The 24,362-nt window shown below is 41.3% G+C and overlaps 2 protein-coding genes and 1 long non-coding RNA gene across 8 annotated transcripts in view; 2 read left to right on the top strand and 1 right to left on the bottom strand.

Annotated features, from left to right (window-relative positions):
• fblim1 (filamin binding LIM protein 1) overlaps positions 1 to 4,233 on the top strand; it is a 5,959-nt gene extending 1,726 nt beyond the window's left edge. For both annotated transcript variants that reach the window (XM_055217346.2, XM_055217347.2), the window contains exons 4-8: positions 1,196 to 1,265; positions 1,347 to 1,516; positions 1,908 to 2,086; positions 3,580 to 3,700; positions 3,849 to 4,233. In XM_055217346.2, the coding sequence (XP_055073321.2) occupies positions 1,196 to 1,265; positions 1,347 to 1,516; positions 1,908 to 2,086; positions 3,580 to 3,700; positions 3,849 to 3,962 (654 nt within the window). In that variant the 3' untranslated portion in view covers positions 3,963 to 4,233. The remainder of the gene's footprint in view (positions 1 to 1,195; positions 1,266 to 1,346; positions 1,517 to 1,907; positions 2,087 to 3,579; positions 3,701 to 3,848) is intronic.
• Positions 1 to 5,574, bottom strand: part of LOC129453225 (uncharacterized) — an 8,263-nt gene extending 2,689 nt beyond the window's left edge. Inside the window, exon 1 of the long non-coding RNA XR_008647374.2 lies at positions 5,337 to 5,574. This is a non-coding gene — a long non-coding RNA (uncharacterized lncRNA). The remainder of the gene's footprint in view (positions 1 to 5,336) is intronic.
• The window catches only part of LOC129453213 (msx2-interacting protein), a 21,479-nt gene continuing 1,643 nt past the window's right edge, over positions 4,527 to 24,362 (top strand). The window contains exons 1-11 of one of the 5 annotated variants that reach the window (XM_055217337.2): positions 4,527 to 4,799; positions 6,832 to 7,152; positions 9,267 to 9,749; positions 13,070 to 13,230; positions 15,258 to 15,458; positions 15,548 to 15,699; positions 15,791 to 15,916; positions 16,457 to 16,570; positions 16,658 to 16,771; positions 16,872 to 16,972; positions 17,209 to 24,268. In XM_055217337.2, the coding sequence (XP_055073312.2) occupies positions 4,717 to 4,799; positions 6,832 to 7,152; positions 9,267 to 9,749; positions 13,070 to 13,230; positions 15,258 to 15,458; positions 15,548 to 15,699; positions 15,791 to 15,916; positions 16,457 to 16,570; positions 16,658 to 16,771; positions 16,872 to 16,972; positions 17,209 to 24,268 (8,916 nt within the window). In that variant the 5' untranslated portion in view covers positions 4,527 to 4,716. The other 4 variants (XM_055217335.2, XM_055217336.2, XM_055217338.2 and 1 more) reach the window with 4 other exon arrangements.

Here is a 24,362-nt window from a genome sequence, read left to right on the forward strand (position 1 = left end):
TTTCTCAAGATGCACACGTGTAGTGTTTTTTGTAGGGTATGTTTGTAAAACTTCTTAAATGACCTAATATAAATAAGGCCTAGTCTTAGATTAGCCTAAACCCTATTCGGGAAACTGCCCCTTAAAGGCGGAGTCCATGATGTTTGAAAGCCAATGTTGATAATTGAAATCACCCAAACAAACACGCCCCTACCCCAATAGAATCTGGACCTTCTGTTGATAGACCCGCCCCACACATACGCAACCCGGCATTTGATTTGATTTGATCGGCCCGTCTCCTTTTCCAACGCGTTTTTCAAACAAAAAATTAAGATGGATTTTCTTAATGAGCAAGAAAATAAGTTTAGTTTTAATAAAAAAAAATACAATTTAAGTGAATTTGTGCTTAAAACAAGGGCTGCAAAATGATTAATCGCGACTAATCGTCTGCAGAATAAAAGTTTTTGTTTAGATCATATACCGGTATGTGTGTGTATTGTGTGGAATAATTATGTATTATATAAATACACACACATTGTACATGCATGTGTGTGCATTTAAAAATACAGAATTATTATACAAAACACACACACACATATATGATGTAAACAAAAACTTTTATTCTGCAAACGATTAGTCGCGATTAATCATTTTGCAGCCCTACTTAAAAGAAGCCAATAAATCTGCCAATGGGCTAAGCATATTTTCGTGAAATTTTCCTGAATTAAGTGTTTAAGAAAAAAGTTTTTTACGCCATTGGCAGATTTCTTTTGCTTGGTTTAAGCACAAACTCACTTAAATGTGATTTTTTTGGGTCTAAAAACTAAACTTATTTTCTTCTGTCTTTTGCACATCAATAAAATGCATCTTAATTTAAGAGTTTTTAGATATTTGTACTAAAAAGAAAACAAAAATACTAAGTAAGAAGGTCGTTTTTTGCAGTGTAAAGCTGCCATGTGGCCTCCATCTGTATAAAGCCCTGCCCTCCAAAGACATGCCAGCCAAACGAATGTGGCCAAACCTGTCAAATGATTGACAGGCTGAGCTGTTTATATATGTATGCTGTATTGTAAAAGAGACACGTGAGATCTGACCACACCTAATATTTCACACATATCTATAAGGTTGTATAGCGACACTTTTACGAATGCAAATAATTGTGTTCTTCCCTTTGGATACAACAACAACAAATGTTTTTCATGATTTCTGATGGCAGGTCAGCACTTTGATGACAGCAGCCTCTGCAGGCAATAATCTGAACAACATTACAGATCCTCAGGCCATCGGTGAGTTTACAAACAACAGCAATGAAAACTTTGCATCCTCTTGGCTTGGTCCTAAATCATCTGGTCTTCTGTGTGTCGCAGATGTATGCGGTTTCTGCCGTAAACCAGTTTTGCTGTCTGAACCCGCCATCGACGCCCTGAACCGCAGTTATCACGCCGCATGCTTTCAGTGCAGACAGTGCCACACGCCACTCGCTGCCAAACTCTACTATAATAAATCTGGTATTCCTCTGTGTGAGGACTGTTATCAGGTACCTTTATAAACACCTAAACATGCTTGTGTTGTCATTTAAGAAAGTACTTCTATTACTTCATCATTTACAAAATAACAAGAACGTTTATTGCTAGGTGATCATGTCAGTATTATACAGATAGATGAGCAACTATTGGCTCAAAAACAGAGAATTAATGTGAACACTACTGTCAAAAAGTCATTTCCATCAGGATGATGATGTCATAAGAGGAAGTGAAAGGAGTGAGAATAGAAACGGAGGACACAGGAAAAGCCTGTAAACCCATTTACCCGTTTAAAAACCTTCATGTGAACAGCTTTCAAAACAATAAAGGATGACATGACACACAGTTTGCAGTTACGAGTAATGTAAATGAGTGATATTAAATGTGTGTGTGTGTATTTTACAGGCCAGTCTGGAACCGTGCTGGGCATGTGGTGATGTTATTAAAGATCATGTGATTCGAGCTCTGGAACGAGCCTATCACCCGCCCTGTTTTGTGTGCACAACATGCAGACAGCCAATCGGAGAGCAGAGATTTGCACAGGGAGAAGTTGGGGAGGTTTACTGTCTGCAGGATTATTACAGGTAGAGCTGTTCAATATTAAATTCATTAGTTTTACACTATTTATACACTAAAGTCTTTGATCACAGGCCCAAAACTAGTGTGACCATACGTGCCATTCTTCACGGATGCGTCCTGGCCAGGATTTCGGTGCGTCTTCCAGAAGTCGTATTTGTTGACCGCATACGCCATTCAGTTAAAAACATAAGACATACAAGCGTAGTTTCATTCTTACCTTTAAATGTAACAGTTGGTTTTTTATAATAAAGATCTACTTTAATATATAGATGCTATAAAAATACACCGACTCTTTTATGAAGAGCTGTAATCAATATTATAACAATGACAATAACTAAAGCAAGTAAGTTAAAAGATTACTCAACTTTCTTAAAAAATCCTGATAATTTATGTCATCCAAGATGTTTGTGTCTTTCTTTGTTCAGTCGAGAATAAATTAAGTTTTTTGAGGATTTTTCTTCATATAGTGGACCTCAAGAGTTTACAGTTTCAAAGACGATCCTAAACGAGTCATAGAGGTCTAATCTAGCAAAACCATAATTTAAGCCAAAAAAAGTACTTTTAAACCACAACTTCTCGTCTTGCACTAGACATTAGGGCTGTGACAATGCATCGCATTTCCCATTTAAAATATCTGTCTGATATTGATTCTGCATCGTTTCATGCACAGCTCTTTTATGAACTATGACTATTTGATCATTAGTAAGTCCTTATCAATCTAAAATCACTGAGAGTTTGAGTCGTTTATGATGTGCATTTAAAAAAGCAAACACAATCATTATAAATATTCTTTATTATCATGAAAAGACCTGAAAAGTTTTGAAGAACGGTGATATAAATATGTTTCTTTTCTAGAAAAGCATTTGTAATGGAACTTCTTCTGCAGCGCACATTACTTTTCTGCACGAGAGCGCCATCTGGCTTTTGGATGTAGAGGCATTTCGCTGTAATTCACTTAAATTCATTCATTCATTGAGAGAAGGCGCATTTGCACAATTAATCGTCCAGACCTACTAGCCGTGTGACACACCAGTGCGACCTTTACGTATTACGTAATCATGTGCTTTATAGTGAAACACACACTTGCAGACCATTTATAACAATAAACGGACACAAAGACAGTAATTATTGGTTCAGATCGTCATTGAAGGTGCATTGAAACTGTAAACTGTTGAGGTCCACTAAAGTCCATTATATGGAGAAAAATTCTGGAATGTTTTCCTAAAAAAAAAAAAAAACATAATTTCTTCTTGACTGAACAAAGAAAGACATCAACATCTTGGATGAGTAAATTATCAGAAGTGTATTTCATGAAAGTGTAATATGTTTACACCTGGAGCTACTGGAATAATAACTCATCTGGTTTATTGAAGGAAACACCTCATATGAGTACAATGCAAACTTGCAAAGTGCTGGCCAAGCATTATCATTTGTGTACAGTACTAATAAAGTATGATTGTGTATTTGAGACACTAACACACATCTGTGTTTCCTGTAGGAAATATGCACCGCAATGCAGCGTGTGTGGAGAGTTGATAATCCCGCGTGAAGATGGGACAGACAGCTACACTGTGGAGTGTTTGGGTCACTCGTATCATGAGGATTGTTACCGCTGTGAGGTGTGTGTGTGTGTGTGTTTACATGTATGATTGTCTTTATTATATAGCAGTGATTGAGCGATTTAAAGGTCTAATATTCAATAATCATCTAACGAGAATCTCTTGATCTTACGATTGATTGAGGTGTTTGTTTCGCTTTCTCTTTCAGGTGTGTAATGTACTTCTGTCTCCAGAGCCCAATGAGAACGGCTGTTACCCTCTGGATGGGCAGATTCTGTGTAAACCCTGTCACTTCTCCCTCATCCAAAGCACACAACATTAAACGACAACTTATCAAGACACAAAGTCTATTTGAAAGCCAAAAATGCTGATGATGAATGATGATGATGATGATTATTATAAATACTTGTTTTTTTTTATATAATTGTTTAACATAATCCACTGTTTATGAATGTATCCAACATATCAGCTGTAATCTGATGTTTTTGCACACTTTATATAATCTGTACAAAATATACCAAAGAAACAAAACCACCATTTTTTTCACTTCTATTGTGATAGTCAAACTGTTTAAAATAAACTAATATATGTGACTTATCTGTGTTTCACTCGGACACTTTACAATAAGACGCCTCCCTACTGAAAAATCCAGCATAAGCTGGTGGCTGGTTTAAAATGGTCCTCCCAGCCTGCCAAAGCTGGTGGGTCAGCTGGTCTTCCAGTCTGACCAGCTAAATCCAACTAGACCAGCTTAAAAAGTGCCCAAAACCAAGTTGGGAGACCAGCAAAAACCAGCTCACCAGCTTGTACTGGTCTTAAGCTTGATGTTTCAGTAGAGCTTTCATTTATAATCAGATTCATGAGATCGTGACATTTGCTCGGATGGCGCATACTCGCGGGGACGCGCAGGGTTGCATCGCTCGTCACCGTCGGTTCCTTCGCGCGCTACCTCTCGGGCACGAGCACCGCCGCGAGATCTTTTCGTCACAGAAGCTCGCGGTGGATTTTCCCTCACGGTCAGAGATTAAACGACGCGAAAGCGCCTATGTGCATGAACCGGACACGGACGACGCAGGATGGTTCGGGAAACCAGACACCTATGGGTGGGAAATTTACCCGAACATGTTCGCGAGGAGAAGATCGTGGAGCATTTTAAACGGTGAGTTAAACAAGAAACGGAGTAGCGCGCGCAGTGACGCGGGCCTCGGGCGCGCACACACACACAAAATCAGCGACGAAAGGGCAAAACCCCAACATTTAAGTCCAGAAATAAACCCAAACACGGTTCAGAAGGCAAAAACAAACCGCCGTGGAGTGAAAGGCTCTCAAATGGACCTTATTAACACGATCAAGTGGAGCAGCAGATAGCTGACCTGCTAGCTAATGTTTAACTGTTTAATTCGTAAAGTTTGAGGTAATTTCCACAAAAAACGACAATTGTTTCATGCTCACTAACGTGGCTGCTTACGCCACACTCAAACTCGCACAAAAGCGCCATGTTTTCTGTGAAAAAGGCAAATGCGTCGCGTTACGTGCGCGGTTAGCTCGCTGCTAATGGAAGGGCTGAGCCGGTTTAACTGCACGAGACGTTTAAACGAAGTAAAAACACTGAGAAAGATCAACTGCATAAATATAAAGATCACATTACTCACATTTTAGTTAGTTGTGAAACTAAATCTTGTTGGACTTAACTTACCTTACTAACATTGGTACTGTTGGGATCCACACAGGAAGATGAATGGCTGTATTTGTTTAAACTGAATTAATGACACGACAAAAAGCGCGTTTGGATCATGACGTGTCGACACTACTAGACATTCATATTGAATCTAAAAACAAACAGAACCACACAGAACTAACGACTCACTTGATAGATAAACAAGAAGTGCTTAACCTAAACCTTAAGTGCTGGTTATTCTAGTTGACATGCGTGTTTGTTCCCAGTCAGTAATACCTGGCTGGTACTTGGAGAGAGTTTTCCTAATTTTGAGGCGACGTATAAGTTGTTTACATACGTTTGTCAAAGTTACTTGACTGTTCAGTGTAGGTTTATACTTTTTTAAAGTATTTTTGACCTGTTGCATGTGGCCACCAAAATGTTGCCCTACTAGTCCTGGTACATGTTGTGGTTAGCCATTATGCCATGTATCATCAATAATGATTATGGATTTACCAATAACTGGACAAAAAGAGAATGGTTTAGGTATCTAGTGGTGTTAAACCTAGACATGCACCGGGAATCTGGATAAAATGCAGAGGAAGGTGAATGATGATGTGATGACATTATTGGATATATGCATGATACCAGATAAATGGTGTTTTACACAAAATTAATAAAAAACTTAAATAATCTGTTATTGAGCTGTTGACAAGGTTAGCAGTTCTGGCAATCAGCCAAGTGGTCACACGTACAAAAGGGGTAAATTATCCCCGTTTATATTTATATGATGTTTTCTTCTTGCCGTGGTCACGTAAAATTGTAAAATTACTTGTAGCTGCGTTTCTCTTACCCTTTAAATTGTACAAATTGACATTGTGAATTGAAAATACAGCCAATTGAAACACGCCAATTTCACAAAAACTCCCATATATTGCAAAAAGGTTTTTACTCTAACATGAGGTGGTTTTTCAAGCAATTCGCCAAATGTATATTTCACAAAACTGGAATGGAAACAGTTTATTTGCGTTTTTATGTAACCTGAAGGAAGTCATATAATTATTATCTGAAGATGATATGGTATGTAGTAAAACCTCCCAGAAACGCCTTAATACGTTTCTGCTCACTAACAAGTATAAGAGGCTTTCCTTGCCAATAATGTTTGGATAACATTACTCCTACATCTCTTTTAAATTTAAAATAATCTACTATTACGTCAAAGAAACAACTATACATTGCCACTTCTAAGTATAAGTGGCTTTTCTTGGCATTACTGTTTGGATAATACTCTTATGTTTCCTTGGATTACAAATAATAGTGTGGTGGATGTGATATTAGTAAACCTACCAACATCATTTCGATGTGATGTTTGGAATGACCTATCGCGAGAGGAAAAACTATAGTCGCATGTCATCGGTTAATGAAAACATCGTCATTTCAAAATAGTTTTTGTCTACATTTAGAAAATAACGCTAAAGTTTTGCGCAAATCTGTAGTGAAAATGCAGCTAATGTTTTGCTTTTCTTTCTCACAGGTATGGACGGGTGGAAAGCGTTAAGGTGTTGCGGAAGCGTGGTTCGGAGGGCGGTGTCGCAGCATTCGTGGATTTTGTTGACATCAAAAGTGCTCAAAAGGCCCATAATGCAGTCAACAAAATGGGGGACAGGGACCTTCGCACCGATTACAATGAGCCGGGTTCAGTGCCCAGCGCTGTGCGGGGTCTGGAAGACAGCACCCCATCTAGCAGCCACGGAAGGGAGGCTGCGGGGTTCTCGAGGGGCTCCGTGGGGCCGGTTTATGCGCCCCCGGTGTCTCTCCACACCAGAGAGGGGCGCTATGAACGCAGACTAGACGGGTAAGTGGACACAGGCTCCCTCCTCACTACAGGGGGACTATGTGTCAGATAGCAGAGTTTCCCACTGTCAAAAAGGGGTTGAGGTTGGGTTAAACACATGAGAATGAACCAGTGCCATTACAGATTGATTAAACCAGATTCTATTGATCCCTCTTCATTCTCTGAGGCCTGACTTCGCAAATCGGATATATTAATCCTTGTCTGTCATGTTAAGAATGAGTGGATTAGATTGGTGTTTTCAAAATGTGGGATTACTGTGTGAGCCATAGCCCTCTTCTGAGTTGGATATTACCCCTGCGGAAAATATCCCGGTCGGTTTGGATGTTACGATGGCGGAGACGTAACGGGTGAGTTTTGGATATTAGGCGTTACCCCAAATTTCGGATATTACCCCTGGATCGCGCTCTTTGGAAGTATACGCCAAATAATGGATTACGCAAGATTTTTACCGGGAAAGTAGTCGTGTTCGCGTGTTACCGACGTTTTGAAATGTTTTCTTTTTTTCTCCCTTTTATTTGCTTTGCACGATTATTCCATCACCCATCCGGTCATTGTTCAAACCGTCTGTCGTGGTCAGCCGTGGATGTGTATTGCCAGTCCAGTGGATTTAAGACGGCAAAAAACTCAAGACTCGTAAAGATTGCTGGATTTAGGACAGGATTAAGGTGAGGTTGCCATTTTGAGGGTCCATGTGGAGTTAAAAGTGTTTGTCAGGGCTCATCATTTCCATCTGTTTCACCACCCATCATGCTTAGAGAGGGACATAAACATTACCACAGCTCAGAACTGCAAACAGTGGATATTTATCAAGATCCGAAGACATCTCAGCCTGGATAGAGAAAGATTTCCACAGCCGAAACGTTGGATCTAATCACGTGCTGGATGTATAGGTGTAGATCAAACCCAAGCACTTTGCTGGATTACCTCATCTCGTGTGGATGTACACAACCAACAGCCTCTTACTGGGGCTCAGATGGACATTAGAAATGTCTTCAAGATGAAAGTAGATACTTGAGTTTCCTGAAGTTTGTCTGGATGCTGAGGAACTAATAAGTGGAATACAGGCTGGAATTACAGACTTCCTTTTTCCCTACTAAACATTTCGCTGATTATTGTTACCCTGAAGTTTTGAAAAATGTTTGGATTATTCCTGCCTTTACCAGTGGAAAATAACCAAGACATTCTTGTAGTCAATCTAATGTTCTTTAACGGTTTCTGTCAGGAACATATTTTTTATTTTTTCCTAAACTGTTCTCGAATACTTTTAGCATATCTTAAGTCTCTGGACAGTCTCGAGCAAAACGACTCTCTCCTTACTGGATGAAGAAGATTTTTTTTGGATAATGGGAATCGGGACCTTATCCTTCATTTTTCCAAGCATCGCTTTGCGGCGTCACTGTTTTTGGCTCACACAAAATTCCTCCTATATTGTATTGGGAATATGTAGGGTCAGTTACTGCTCTGAAAAGGTTGGTATTGCCATGCCTTATGCATCTTTGTGCTTTCTCTTATCTAACCTAGACATGCACCCTGTTACTTTAATCTGTGTTATTTACTAACTGTAGAGCCTTTAGGTAAAAGTCATCCTTTAGTTAGTAGCTTGTAGTGTTAACCCTTCTGTGTCCCTCTGTTTGTCTGTCTGAAGAGTTTTTCATGCTTCTGGTTTTCCTAAGTGTGTCTGCACTCTCCTTTTTTATTTTGTCAACTTTCTTTCTTTTGGAGTCAGTATTGAGAGAGAGAGATAGCATGCACGGTTCATCAGATTATTAATAAGTAAATAAAATGTAAACTGCCTTGTAATAATTGCATGATTCATTAAGGTGCAAGAGCGTATTCTTATGGCTCACATTCAGGATAATATCCCCATCCTTCAAAATATCAGCTTGATGTAAGATCTTAGTTTGTGGTCAGTGTCAATAATTCGTCCCCAACCAAGTCCAGTAGAACTTTAAAAGCAAGAGGAAATGATTTTTAAAAGGGTATATTTGATTTCCTCCATGAAAATTGATGGGAGGAATGTTGTTTTGTATGGATGTGTCCAATGTATTTAGTTAAATTCTAAGTTTGTATATTCTTCTTTTCTGTTGTATCTCCTTCTGTCTCTCTCACAGCAGCTCTGACAGTCGGGAGCGAGCGTATGAACACAGTCCATACGGACATCATGAACGCGGTGGCAGTTTTGAAAGGCCACGGCATTACAACACGGACTATTATCGGGACCGGTCTATGTTCGCCTCTGGAGTCAGTTCGAGTCCAGCGGCTAGTTCTATTAGTGGTGGATTTGACACCCCAGAGCCTCACTTCGAGTCTCGAATTCGGGACTCATTTACACTTTCCGGTTCTGCTCGCCGCGACCCTTACAGAGACGACCGGGGTCGGCGCACAGATCGGACGTACCATCATCGTCGGAGTCGTTCCTCGCACTCTTCCCAGTCTCGACACCCGTCGCCCCAGAGGAGCACGGGCCAGACCCCCAAAGCATCTCATTCCCCTAAAAGAACCCCAATTTCACCTGGCCGGGGTCCGCGGTCACGTTCACGCAGTCGATCATCCAGCTCTGATTCTGTCAGCAGCACCAGCAGCACAGGAAGTGGAAGGTAAGGCACCAGACGCTTAGCTTCAGGTTGCACTTTCCATGAAAACGGTACAATGTAGGGCTTGAAACTGAAAATAAAACAAACATTATTGACTATGTATTTTATATGAGATTTAGCGTTTTTCCAAACATGTAACCGATTAAATTTTTTGTGTTCCACAAAATAAACCATGTTAGTCCAGTTAGGTGAATTAATGGCAGTGCCGTATGACTTCCTTTAACAGGAAACAGCTCGCATACAAAATGAAAATTCACTGATAATTACCTCATCAGTCCTTAATGTACATATGTGGGTCCTAAAATGTTCAAGCTCCAAAAATCATAGACACCTACAATAAAAGTTATCCAAACAACTTCTGTGGGTTAATAAATGCCTTCTGAAGCAAAACTTTGTAAAAAATTTGTATCAGTGTTGGGCGTTATGCCCAATTTTGAGATCTTCCTATCATCAGCATGTGAGATTGCCGATACACGATAGTATTGGGGGGCGGGGCAGTAGTTTACTCATTTATGACAAGTCACTTGATTGGTGATCAAGAAGGAAGCAAGGGCAACACTGTCATGACTGCAACCTTCTTTAAACTGATGCCATTAATCCGAACGTGTCAAAGTCCAGGCGCTCATTTCCGGTGCGAACGAACACACTCTCTGGTTTTAAACCCATGCGCTCCTAACAACCTCTGTTGCACGGAAATGTCAGAGACGCGCGTATTTAAAGCTCATGTGAAAGAGTCTGAATCATGCGCATTACAAGTTCAGGTGCTAGAAGTTGTCCATGCTGCGCGCATTCAGCTCCAACCAAGAGTCCAAGACACGCAGATTAAGTTCAGGTGCGTGCAAGAAGGAATCTGTGTGTCTTACAAGCTCTCTCATGCAAAGTGAAACCCACAAACACTCTCATGCGAGGAAAAGCACACAATGCGCATGTTAATTTAAAACTATGATGATAATAATATTAATAACCATCGCCAACTATTGTCATGAAAGCCTGCTATTGGCGATGTCTGATGATCGTTGATGCACGATACTATCGTCAATCAGCACAAGCCTAATTTGTCAATGTTTTTATATTACTGGGAGCAAAGTTCTCACATAATGACCTTTTATCACAAGCTTATGGCGCTTTTCCATTGCATAGTACCCCACAGTTTAGTTTGGGTCGGGTCAGCTCACCTCACTTTGGCGTGGTTAGCTTTTCCATTGAGTTTAGTATCACTTCGCAGTGGGAGGAATTATAGGCGTGTCGTTATATTTTCGCTGCATACGGCTGTGACATCATACAAGAGAGAGCGTCCTTGTACATTCCCATACATTTATTTATTTATCAGTCCGCCACAAAATTAAACTTGGCCACCACAAATAGATGTTTACTTTGCACATCGCGTTTATAACTACCTCTGTCTCACATGACAGTTTCTGTTCGAACACCCGTGGCGTCTGTCGACGGCGCTCCGCTGAGCCTCAATGAAGTTGCATTAAAGCATAAATAATACTGACGTGCACGTCGCGAATGTGCCGCCACAAAATTAAAATTGGCCACCACAAATAGAAGTTTACTTTGCACATCGCCTTTATAACTACCTCTGTCTCACATAACAGTTTCTGTTCAAACACCCGTGGCGTCGGTCGACGGCGCTCCGCTGAGCCTCCATGAAGTTGCATTAAAGCATAAATAATACTGACGTGCACGTCGCGAATGTGCCGCCACAAAATTTAAATTGGCCACCACAAATAGAAGTTTACTTTGCACATCGCCTTTATAACTACCTCTGTCTCACATAACAGTTTCTGTTCAAACACCCGTGGCGTCTGTCGAGGGGTGTTTGGAAACTTAAAACAGAGCACAGATGACAACATGTTTGCTGGAGACAGCGCAAGCTAGCAGCAAGCTTAAGCTAAAGCTAATATTTTACATAATAGGATGACGGCGCCGATGACGATTCTCTCAGACCAATCAGTGAACTACAGTGTTTCCGCGTCACGTTTGGTATCAGCTCGGGTCGCTTGGAACCCCAACCGAGGTGGTACGAAAAAAAGTATCGGGTACTACGAAGTGATCCCAATGGAAAAGCTCCCGAAAGTAAGCTGACCCGACCCAAACTAAACCAAACCGTGGAGTACTTTGCAATGGAAAAGCGCCATTATTGTAATGCTTATGTGAAAATAAACAAATGTGAAGGACAAAACGCTGTCCAAAACTAAGAGTCTACAACATAGTTCACTTCCAGGCGATGATCATTCTTCTGTGTTGTAAACAATCCTGAAATTTGCGGGCTTCTTTCAAGAGCTTTATGCCATGCAAGAGGTCAGAGGTCACCCTTGTGTCAGAACACGTTTTTTTTGTGAATGTGGGGATGACTAATACATAAAAGGCCATACTTATAGTTTTAAAGTTTAAGTGTTTCTTTCACAAACACATCATTATGCTTCAGAAGACATTTACTGATCCACTGGAGTCCTTTGAAAGACTTTAAAGGTGCCGTAGAATGTAGGCATATATGAATAGTAAGAATTCTGTACATGGTAATGATATATTGTGAGCTTCTAACACGATTGTTTGCTCCTCATTATTAGGGCTGCACGATTACTCTAAAAAAAGTATCACAATCTCGATTCATACATAATTGTGGTCTTTTTTTCTTAATGACGGCGATTCACTTGCACATATTTCCCTGTATTCAGATGCTATGTTCACGTATTTACATTACAATCCAAGATGCTTTATCAGTCAAACTTACTCGCACAGTGTAAAACCAAACCATATTCATTCACCAATCAGACCCCATCGTTTCTCTCCTCTCTCTTCCTGATTTGTGGGGTTACGCTGTCACTGAGCACATTTTTTACTTGAGTGCAATAAATGTTTTTGTTGAAAAAAAAAAAGAATCGTATGAGAGTATCGTGATCTGATTTCTCATGGAGAAAAATCGTGATTTTACATGTTAGCAGGAATCGTGCAGCCCTACTTCTGTAAACCTTGTGCATACAAAAGACCGCTGGAAAACAACACAACATATATCAACATAACTCAGACTTAGTTATAATCACAATGTTAGTGTCATTGTAGCGAAATAACTAGCAGTTCGGTCAGGCTGCAAAAGACGTAATTTCAACGTACGTCACACACTCCGTTGCTCTGATTGGTCGTAGGTCTATCCAATTGAGTGCAGAGGCATTTTTCATAATTATAGCTCAATGGATCGGTATCAGACTCAAATTCTGACTAGAATGGAGTATGACAACGTCAGGCTAGGTTGTTCTAGCATTGTGTGGCTAAATATAGATTTTGTTTATTGAAAATGTTTCGCTTGATTCTGTTAGCAGTGATTCAAACAGCAGCTCCAGTGAAGGGTCTCGAGCTCGCTCTGTGCAGTCTGCAGCAACGCATGCACCTCCGGCTCCTCCTACGCTCGCTATGGACTCCGATGAGCCACGGAGGAGCTTTGGTATCAGAGTTCAGAACCTTCCCACACGGTCCACAGGTGAGCATCGTCTGCTTGCATCAGCTCATTTTATCCATCCTTCTTTAATAGCTCCTTGCACATGGTATGATGGTCTCCGAGCGTGCATGGTGTTACATTAATCTGACGCACCAAATTTAGGTCAATAGTTTATCCAAATATAAAAAATCTCAGTTTACTCTCGGACCACACGAACCATTACAGATGCTTATGACTTTCTTTCTTCAGTCGAACACAAAAATTATTATATTAAAATGCTGTGATGTCATTTGCAACCATATTTAAACCTACCCTGCTGATCTTATATAGTTTACCATTAATACATGATGTATCAAACGCTAAATAATGGCTTATCAGGAGGCATAAATAATTCATTGTCATTTGGATGTATTAGCTTTTTTTGAGCTTAATTTTGTTGGTTCCCATATAAGATGATAACATGAAAAGAAGTTATTTGTGTTCAGCTGAAGTTATGTATCTGAGATGGCATAACGCCGCATTCACATGGGGCGTCAGCGCTTAACGGAAGGCTTGTCTGAAGCGTGGCCAACAGCCAATCACAGTGGCCGCTACACATGCTCCGTTCTTCCATAAACGTAATTGGCTGGCTCTGCCTAGGTTATTTGCATAAGGCGATCTGATTGGCTGACGCACGCGTTGCCGCTTGAAAAGTTGAGAAATGTTCAACTTCTGCCGCGAGCAACGGCACTGACGCGGCTCCGACGGATCCACAATTCAGTTCGGCAACGCATGACGTCACTAGGGCTGTCACTTTTGTGAAAAAATCATTTTCGATTTTTAATATATAAGTGTTCATTGAATCGATTGTAAAATCGATTTTCCATGTCTAAAAAAGACATTTCCATTTAACGCCAAATAACAGACAAATGTAAAGAGAGCGCCTGAAACGCACAAGTCAGCAATATTTCTTATTCATTGTCATTAAGTTTCGTGCAGAATAAAAAACAGCAACAGTAGTGCAACATTCTCTAAAAAAATATGCAGAGTGGACTGCTGCCATAAATGAAAAACATTACTGCAGGTTCAACCGGCTGCTTTTATGATTTAGGCAATTCAAAATTTATTTTAAATAATGATTCGATCCATTTCAAACAACTGTTCAAAAATGAAACTTTAAATAGACTTACTTGAAGTTAAGAACATGCTGTGTATTTTTTTATTAAATGTAACCGACACTTAGGCGGCACTAGGCAGGCATAATGAAATGCGCAAAAAGACTAGGGCCATTACAAATTATTGGTCAGGAAAACAAGTCGATCAACATTTAAGGGGTCAAGAGCAGAGCGCTTTTCATTCACTATATGTCCATCTGTTGAGAAGACGCACTCCGACCGCACTGATGTCCCAGGGAAACTCGGGTACTTCGTTGCCAGCTGCGTATTTCGTACTGCAAATCTTCCATCTCAAAAGCGGGTCGCTGTCAGCTCGCAAGGGTGGCTCCTTGTCATAACTCATCATCTCCTGTAAGGTCACAATTTCGACGCTGTCTCGTGTTGCACAGGTTTATTGACGTTGTCCTCCATTTTCTTTGCAAAACACTAGATGCAGCGATTGAAAGCGTGAAACTATAGGTGCGTAAAATTGCTGGGTATTTTCTGTCTAGCTTTCGCACACCTACTGCACTTTCGAGATTCTTTATTTTCTTTTTCTGCTTGTTTGTGAGTTTTGTTACATCTATATTTTAACTGTTTAATTCTTTTAAAATTAATAGTGTACATATTTGGTTAAAATCGATTGCCTATTTTCGTTTTCGAAACGTTTTTTGGTTGGTCCGATCGATTGTGCAATCGATTTTCGAACGAAAAGTGACAGCCCTAGACGTCACCCATTAAAAGTGAATGGGAAACGTTAACGCTGACGCCCCGTGTGAATGCGCCGTAAGTGTGAGTAAATTATAAGAGGAAGGTCATGTTTGGGCGAACTACATCTTTAATGACGTTAGGTGAATCTCAATGTTCTAGGTAGAGAAATAGCTGTTGTGCATTTTAACCTTTCGATGTTTAAAAATGTGTTTCAACTTTTCTCAGATACAAGTTTGAAGGATGGGCTTTTCCATGAGTTTAAAAAATATGGGAAAGTGACATCGGTGCAGATCCACGGAGCATCAGAAGAGCGTTATGGCTTAGTGTTCTTCAGACAACAGGAGGACCAGGAAAAGGCTCTTAACGTGTCCAAAGGAAAGCTCTTCTTTGGGATGATGATTGAGGTCACAGCCTGGAATGGCCCCGGTGAGCATTTTTGTTTTAAGATTCAAGATATTTTTTTGTCTTAGCCATGCTGAGTTGATTGTACATTTTGGTAATTTCACCTCTAACAGAAACAGAAAGTGAAAATGAATTTCGGCCCCTGGATGGACGCATTGATGAATTTCATCCAAAGGCCACCCGTACGTTGTTTATAGGAAATCTGGAAAAGACTACCAATTATCAGCAGTTACTTGATGTTTTCCAGCGATTTGGAGAGGTCGTGGTAAGATGTTCAATTCGTTTTCATCTGCACTACTGGAGTAGTATTTATGGAAATAAGTTTTCTTATATAATAGTTTCCCCATTTATTTCAGGACATTGATATCAAAAGGGTTAATGGTGTTCCCCAGTATGCATTCGTTCAGTACTCTGATATTGCAAGTGTTTGTAAAGCCATCAAGAAAATGGATGGAGAGTATCTTGGAGCCAACAGACTAAAGGTATTTGCAAATTCAGTTCCTGTAGTGAAGCATTGCATTAGCAGCACATCAACAGGGGTTAGAGTTTGATATCATAATAGCATTATATTTTTAGAGATTGCATTTCTGAGGGCTACAGCATAGTTTTAAATTTACATGTGACATTTCACACAAAATTTCATTATTACAAATCCAATCAGTATTCATCTGCTACAGTTAATTTACTAAATATTCACAATATATTTGTTAGGCCATTTTTAGTCTATTTCATTTTGCTTAATAAATTAACAAAAGTAGTCAATTTAGTTTAAACAGTGGTGCAGATTTGGTTGAATATTCAAACTTGCACAGAATTACAAGGAAAGCCTTAAAATACTGATGGATCATATTCTCCATAGAAGAGTTTTTTTCTGATTTGTGTCCCCTAAACTAAATGTTTGATCTTGTGGTAAATGTTTTTTCCTGAAAAATAAAGTTTTCACTGCTGTTGTCTTGTCCATCATAATATTCTTATGCATTTTGACTGGATGGTGTCTAATGTTTATTGTGAATGGATTACAGCTTGGATTTGGGAAGAGTATGCCAACCGCATGTGTGTGGTTAGATGGGCTGTCCTCTAATATTACAGAACAGTTCCTCACGCGACAATTTTGTCGTTACGGACCTGTTGCCAAGGTAGAGTTCTAGTAACCAGAAAGCACTTATTTAAGCACAAATTATTTTGACTCTTTAAATGAGGCTAACTGTTTGTTCTTTTCACAGATTGTGTTTGATAGATTGAAAGGAATGGCTCTCATTTTGTACAACAACACAGATTTTGCTCAAGCGGCTGTTAGAGAAACCAAAGGATGGAAGATTGGAGGAAGCAAAATTAAGGTAGTTGGAAATTTTCGGTAGTTGTAGGCAGTTCACTGGAGAACTACAACAACGTGTTTTTGAATCAAATGAATATAACGGGTTTGTTTTCCCTGACCAGGTTGATTTCGCTAGTCAGGAAAGTCAAATGGCTTTCTATCGTTCTATGCAGTCATCAGGACAGGACATCCGTGACTTCTATGATATTTCATCAGAGAGGAGGTATGTTCTTCATTTCGTGATGAGAGATTTAAGTAAAGAGTAATAATCTTATATTTAAAGATAAGACTGTGCTTACAATTAGCTTAAATGTTGTAGTTGTATTATGCATAATTAACGCACATAATTCAGATCATTAGCTTCTTAACAGAAAGCTCCATGAACTGAGGATGCTGTGTTAGATGCAAGATGTCCAAATAGTACAGTACTAATATATTTCCCAATTCCTCTTTTGATAGGGATGAACGGAGAACTCCATATCATGACTTTCCTGCAGAGAGGGCTTATTATGAGAATGTTCGGACTCCTGGCATTTATGCCGAAGACCCTCGTCGAGAATATTCTGGTCGTGGCCGTGATCGCTATGAGTTGGATCATTACCAAGGGGACCACTATGATCCCCGGTACCATGAGGACCCACGTGAATACAGAGATTATCGGGACCCTTTTGAGGATATCAGAAAGTACAGCTATATCCAACGGGAACGTGAGCGGGAGCGTGAACGCTTTGAGGCAGATCGTGGAAGATGGAGCCCATCTCATCAGCGCCGCACCTTGACTCCCTCTGCTTCTCCCTCACCATCTGAACGTGTATCACGGGAAGCTGAAAGACGGGTGTACAGGCACTCTTCAGAGAGATCTGGAAGCTGCAGCTCCTTATCTCCACCACCACCACCACAACCTCAACCTCAATTTGATAAGTCAGGAAAATCACCAGTAGACTACAAAGCAGATGAGCTAGGACGAGAATTGGAACAGACTGAAGCAGATCGTGTTAGTGGGGCTGAGAACAAAAAGCGTGGCAGACGCAAGGAGAAAGCTGACAGGGAGAAAGGAGAAAAGGCCAAACAAAGAAGAGGTAAAGCACAATCGCCTAGTGTTCCTCATTCAGAATCAGATAGAGAGCCTTGTCCAGATTTAGGTTCTGGGAAGGTAAAAATTTCAGACGTGGAGACCCAAGAAAGACAAAAGCAAAAAGAAGACAACGAGCCCCCTCCTGCTGAGCAAGTGACTCGCCATGAATTGCAAAAGGGAGAGCGACTCGATCAGGGTAAAAGTGAATCATTGGATCGCGATGGCAAAGGAAAAACAAAGAAACACTTCAAAGCTGACTCTGGTAGTGATGGTAAAGATTCCCTTTTGGATTCTGACAGACTTGCAGCTAGAAAGAGACGGTTTGGTGATCCCAGTGGAAAAACTATAAGACAGAAAAAGGGACGTGTGGATGAAGATCCAGGTGGTTCAGACTTTGGGCTGAACACAGGGTTTGCAAAAGAGATTGATGTTGATGTAAAAACGGAGAAAGAGGCTTCAAAAAGAGAACACTCCAGATCCAAGATGGCGTCTCATTATAGTCACAGGGAAGAGCTTGATACCAATATGACAGGGGCATCTCAGGGCCCATTGGTACGGACAGGTAATTTGTCTGAGGTGGATACTGTAGATTTAATATCTCATCCTGGGTCAGGTATGTCTAGACAATTTTCAACTGACATAACCTCAGAAAAGGAACATAAAGTTGGGGACGAGTATCTAGAGAACATTGATCTTTCTCAGAGTTACCGAAAGCAAATGGAGCAGAATCGTAGACTACGGCAACAGCTACAGGAGTCTGATAAACCAGGAAAAACAGACAGCCTTCAGGGTTTAGATGCAGAAGATCTTGAACATCGTAGCCTGGTACATGAAGTAGGTAAGCCTCCACAGGATGTAACTGATCATTCTCCTCCAAGTAAAAGCAAGAAGCAAGAGACACTTGAAATAGACATCAGTGCTAAGAAAGAAAGGATTTACCGAACATCCAGGCAAAAGAGTGAAGACACTGAGTGGAATAACACACATTCTCCAAGATTTCAGCATGTCCCTCAACAAAGAGAGGAAGAATATACAGACACCCACAGCCAAATGACTGTTAAAGATGTCAAAGAACCATCTAGACCTGAGGATAATTTTCAGCCAGATCTGGAGCTTGCAAGTAAACGGATACATACTTCACAGATGTCAAAGATAAGTACAACTCCGCAAGATGAGCAGCAAAGATGCTGGGAGAGTCAACTGAAGCAAGACCTGTTGCCAGATTATTCAAGAAGCTCAGAGAAAAGACGTCTCAATCGAAAATACTTGGATTATGGACTTTGGCCTGATTTAGAGCCTGGAGAAGTGCGTTCAGACTCTGAAGAGGATCGTGAAAATAAACCTAATGCTCCATCAACCTCAGTATCTTTCTCAGAAAGACATCGTACAGACAGGCTGTCAGAGTCTAAGTTGTTAACCTCTCTTGAGAGAAACAAGTTTTGTTCCTTTGCAGATGATCAAACCATCACCCCAGATACTAAAGCTCTGTTAGAGCGTGCAAAGTCTTTGTCCTCATCAAGAGAAGACAACTGGTCTTTTCTTGACTATGATTCACATTTTGCCAGTCTCAGAAATAGAAAGGAGACAGAAAAAGTTGTAACAACACCACGACCAACACCCTCATGGTACATGAAGAAAAAGAAAATTCGAAGCGAGTCGGATGAAAAAATAGATGACAGAAAAGAAGATCCAAAGCCTGAAGAACAGGAGCGGCGAGAGTTGTTTGCATCACGCTTTCTTCACAGCTCTATTTTTGAGCAAGATTCAAGGCGCCTCCAGCATCTGGAAAGAAAGCATGAGGACCCTGAGCAAGGTGCTGGATATTTGTACTCTCAGCAAAGCCTAGCTGAGGGGCAGCCAGAGCCAGAACCAGTTGTGCTTTTCCATAGCCGCTTTTTAGAGTTTACAAGGTTGCAACAACAGAAGACTAAAGAACAATGCCATCAAGTTCCCAAGCAAGAAGAAAACATAGATGGCACCAGATTAGGTAAAATACTAGAGGAAGGACAAGAGCCGCAGCAACAGAATATCTCTGAAACTAGTATTCCTCAGACTGAGGTGAAATCAATTAGTCCGCTTCATGCACCACAAACTAGTCCAGTTCAGACCCCTCAAATATCACCAGTTGCACTTGCACCCAAAGAAACTTTGCCAAAAGTAGAAAAGGAATGTGATGATGTTCCTTCTCGTATTTTCCATGAGCCTTCTGTGAAAAAGGAAAATAAAGAGCCTGAAGAGCCCTCAGCTCAGTCATCACACCCTTTGTTTGAGCAAAGCTGTGAATCTAATTCCTCAGAGTGCCAAGAAGCAGAAACTCCAGTTCCTGAGATAAAATTGTCATTAAAGACTCAAGAACTTGACAACACCAATCAAGAAGTTGCAGAACAGGTCTCAAATGACGATGTACTATTAGGTAATGCCCAATCAAAGGCTGAGCCGCTGATAAAATTACCTGAACCACCTAACTCCCCCTTACATGTCCCCACCAAAGAACCTGAAAAAGAACCCGAGCTGTCTGTTGCAGAGGCTGAACCTAACAGTGCAGTTGATCAGAAAACTATTGAACATTGTGCAAATGAAGAAGCTGTTTCGCCCCCTCCTAAGTCAAGGAATAAAAAGCCTAAAACCTCACCTACCACACCAGCAACATCTACAGTTTTGCCTGCTACCCCAGACAAAGCAAGTACCCGAAAAAGTGAGCGCATTGACAAGGAAAAACTAAAACGTTCTCCAAGAGTTGAGGCATCCAAAGCAATGCATGATTCAAAGTCAGTGAATAAATCGCCAGTCCACAGCTTGGATATGGAGCAAGGTACAGAGCAAACATCCCTGCCAGTAAGGGCAAGACGTAGGAATGTGCGATCGGTCTATGCTACACCAATTGAAGATGAATCTGCTCCGCAACCCGTGAAAGATGTAGAATCTCCTCGTGTTGCACGGAAACGTGTTGCAGACAAAGATGTTGGATCAGACGTGGAGAGCCATGTTGCAACCAAACGGGGACGCCCCCCCAAGAATCGACGGCAAGCAGATGATGTGCTAGTAGGGAAAGGTGAGCGTTTAAAATCAACTGAGACCAAGGAATTCGATAGTGCTGATATAAGCAGTGAGGGAGTTTCCAAAGTGGGTAAAGGCAAACATTCACCCCACGCACAGAAAGGAATAAATCCAGTAAATGTTTCAGCATCTGGATTTGGAAAAAAAGGAGACAAAACAGAAAGAAATTCAGAAAGCACAAAACTTAACACTGAAGAAAGCTCTCTTGTTCTTAAAAACCTTAGAATCCAGCTTGATGTGACAGAGGTAAAGGCAATGCTTCAAAACAGTGAGGATGAACCAGGAAAAAATGATGAATCTCTCAAAAAGAGTTCACCTGGTGTTTCGTCAAAAGACCAGTTACTAGAAACTAAATTTGGAAATGATGTAACAGATGAGGATGGTAATAGTGAAAAGGTTGATTTACCTGATCCAATTAACACTGTTGAGTCACAAGATGCTTTGCTGTCTCGAGAGCTGGAGCTTGAGCAGGCTGTTGAAAATATTGCCAAGCTGACAGGAGATTCTACTATTGAGTTTAAAGGTAGCCTGACAAAGCCACAATGTCCATTAGCTGAACTTTCTAAAGAACCAGAGCGTGACTTAGAAGAAAAGCCTGCTAATCCATCCAGCGAAACAGAGCTTGCTGCTGCAATTGATTCCATTACATCAGAGGAGGCATCATGCAGTTTACCTCAAGAACAAATCATTAGTTCTGTTGTTGATTCAAATCCTGACGTCCAGACACAGGGGCCTAATTCTAAAGTTTCCGACACCTCTGTCAACAAAGCTGTTGTTCAGGAGGAGACTATGACTACTCCCAAAAAGGGATCTAAAGGTAGACCTAAAACTACAAAAAGAGCAAAAGGTCAGAAAGCAGCTGGAAGTAAAAAGGAGCCCAGCAAAGATATAGTTTTGGATACTGAGAGCAACCCAGTGAAGTCACCTGAGGTCATGCCTGCAGAACTTCCAACAAAAACTGAAAGATCACCAACAAGTACTACTGTTGTCATTACTTCATCATCCAAGCAGGGTATAAGTTTGACAGCTCCTAATGTAACCCATACAAATGAACCTGAGATGCCTCTCAAAACTGAGCCTGATGTTCCAAAGTCCTCTCTATCCATCAACAGAAGTCCATCTTCATCCAAATATCAGCCTTATTCATATGAGAACATGTCACCTTCATTATCTCCAACAAGAATCTGTCTCAGCAAAAATTTGTCCTCAAGTAATTCAAGTAAGCTTTCTATTTCCCCAACAGACCGTTGTAATCCACCAAAAGAAGCTGGGGTCCTGTCCCCTCCACCAACCCCTGTAGCCCTTGTGGAGGGCCCAGCATTACCCACAGACAAACCCGTTCATAATGTCAACCCAGGTGATTTACGTAAAATCCTCACCAAGCCTAGGGTTGTACCAGTGTTGGAAACTAGCACCACGTCTGTGAGTGTGCCTACTCATTCTGCAAGGGAAAAGGAGATTACTCCAGATGTAGTAACCAACAAGAGTGCTTCTCAGGATAATAGGCAACTGTCAGTTTCTGCCCAACCTGTTGTCAGACAGCCGCCTTCTATCCCATCTCCAGAAACAAAGCAGATCTTCAGTGAGAAGTCGGTAATTTCAGTTATTGCTTCCACACCTACCTCTGTAATCAGTCGTGTTTGCAATCCTCCTGACACCGAAGAGAAGCCAAATGCTCCAATAGGAAACCCCTTTTTGGACAAACAACCTCCAAAACAGATTTACCAGCAAAGTTTGGATGAAAGCAGCACTTACCATGGTCCTGCAGTTGGAGAGGAAGGTGGAAATGCTGGTCGTTATATTGTGGAGAGTACATCTTTGAGTACAGGCTCTAGCGCAGGACTTCGAGTTCAGACGTCAGAAGGGGTGGTGGTGTTAAGTCATTCTGGGCAAAAAATGGAGGGGCCACAGCGTATAAGTGCCAAGATTAGTCAGATCCCTCCAGCTAGTGCTGTTGACATAGAGTCACAGCAGCTGGGATCTATGCCACAGATCAAGCAGGAGTTGTACAGTGCCTCCCAGCCACCTGCTTCAAAATGCCTGCTTCCCTCAGATCATGGTCACTCCATAAAACCACAGCTAAATGTCTCGATTAAGCAAGAATCTGCCCATGACAAATTAGAATCTGCTTACACACCGGTTCAAACTGGGGTTGTTAAAAGATTGCAACAAACTGCTGGCCCATCACAGGTCATGGGTTACCTTCATACAGAATACCCAATGGTTATGAAGCACCCCAAAAAAGGAGATGGGCCAGAATCTCTCAATGTGGATAGCGTGAAACCTGCCTGGGTCTCAACTATTAGTCCTGCTATAAGCCCGCATCTTCCTTCAGCAGCAACAGCAGCAGGCAATCACGTTGGGTTCATGCCTGGCACACCCACAGATCGAGCTCCAGCACTCATTCAGTCTAAACAGGAGCCGCGATCTCCACGAAAATCAGGACACCCTCATTCTCCATTTGCCAAAGTATCGCCTATTGGCTCGTCATCTCCCAAAGGGGTGTCTATGGTCCTTCCACCTGGATTAGCCTCTCTGCCCCAGTATGTTCCCAGCGTCCATCACTCTGAGCAGTCTGTGATCATGCCTCCACACAATGCTCATGGCACCATTGGAAGAATGTCGCCACACCGTGTTGTCCCAATAGGACACCTTACACAGGGTGAGGTAAGAGTGAACACACCGCCTCTTTCTCTGATGAACTATGGAATTCACTCTGAGAGCCTCAGTTCCTCTTGGCCTCCTGGACAACAACGTCCCACATCTCCTCAGGCTGTGGGAAACAGGGAAATGGTTCTCAAAGTTAACCCTGCAAATGCAAGGAGCCATGATGGAGGGGAAGATGAGGCAAGGCGTTTCCATCCAGCTCTTGGGCGACCACCACCTGCTGCTCAACTAAAACCTGAATCCATACCAGCAGAATACCGTGGAGCTCTTCACAGCAGTTTACCACTTGATCGATTTAATATTTCACAAAGGGACATGCGAGTGCTCATGCACCACCAGCAGAGTGATCGGCCAGCTGCAGAACTACACCAGGGACACATCCCTGAGAATATACCACCACCTTCAACTCCTACCAGCATGGCAGCATCTCTTTCCCCTCGGCCACATATGTTAACAAAGGGAATATCTGAAAAGGACACTGCAAAAGCATCAGAGCTGAAGAGGGCACAGTCACCTGGAAAAGAAGGATTAATGGCAATACGTAGCACTATGCCTCCCATAGCCTCTCCTCAGAGAGTTCAGCTAATGGCAACAGGAGTTGGAGCATCTTTTACTGAATATCCTTCTGTGTATACCAACCTACGGCCTGTCCACCCTCAGTTTGCTGATGGTTCTTCAATTGGAATTAGTCATTCTCCACTTGGTGTCCCACCATCCCAGGTAAGTTAGGGTCTGCTTTGCTTTCAAAAATGTATGTACCTTGTAGCAGTTTAGTATACACATGTAATCTTCTGTTTCGTTTCCATTTTTTTTA

The sequence above is a fragment of the Misgurnus anguillicaudatus genome, unplaced genomic scaffold (genome assembly GCF_027580225.2).
Source record: "Misgurnus anguillicaudatus unplaced genomic scaffold, ASM2758022v2 HiC_scaffold_31, whole genome shotgun sequence".
Classification (NCBI taxonomy): Eukaryota; Metazoa; Chordata; class Actinopteri; order Cypriniformes; family Cobitidae; genus Misgurnus; species Misgurnus anguillicaudatus.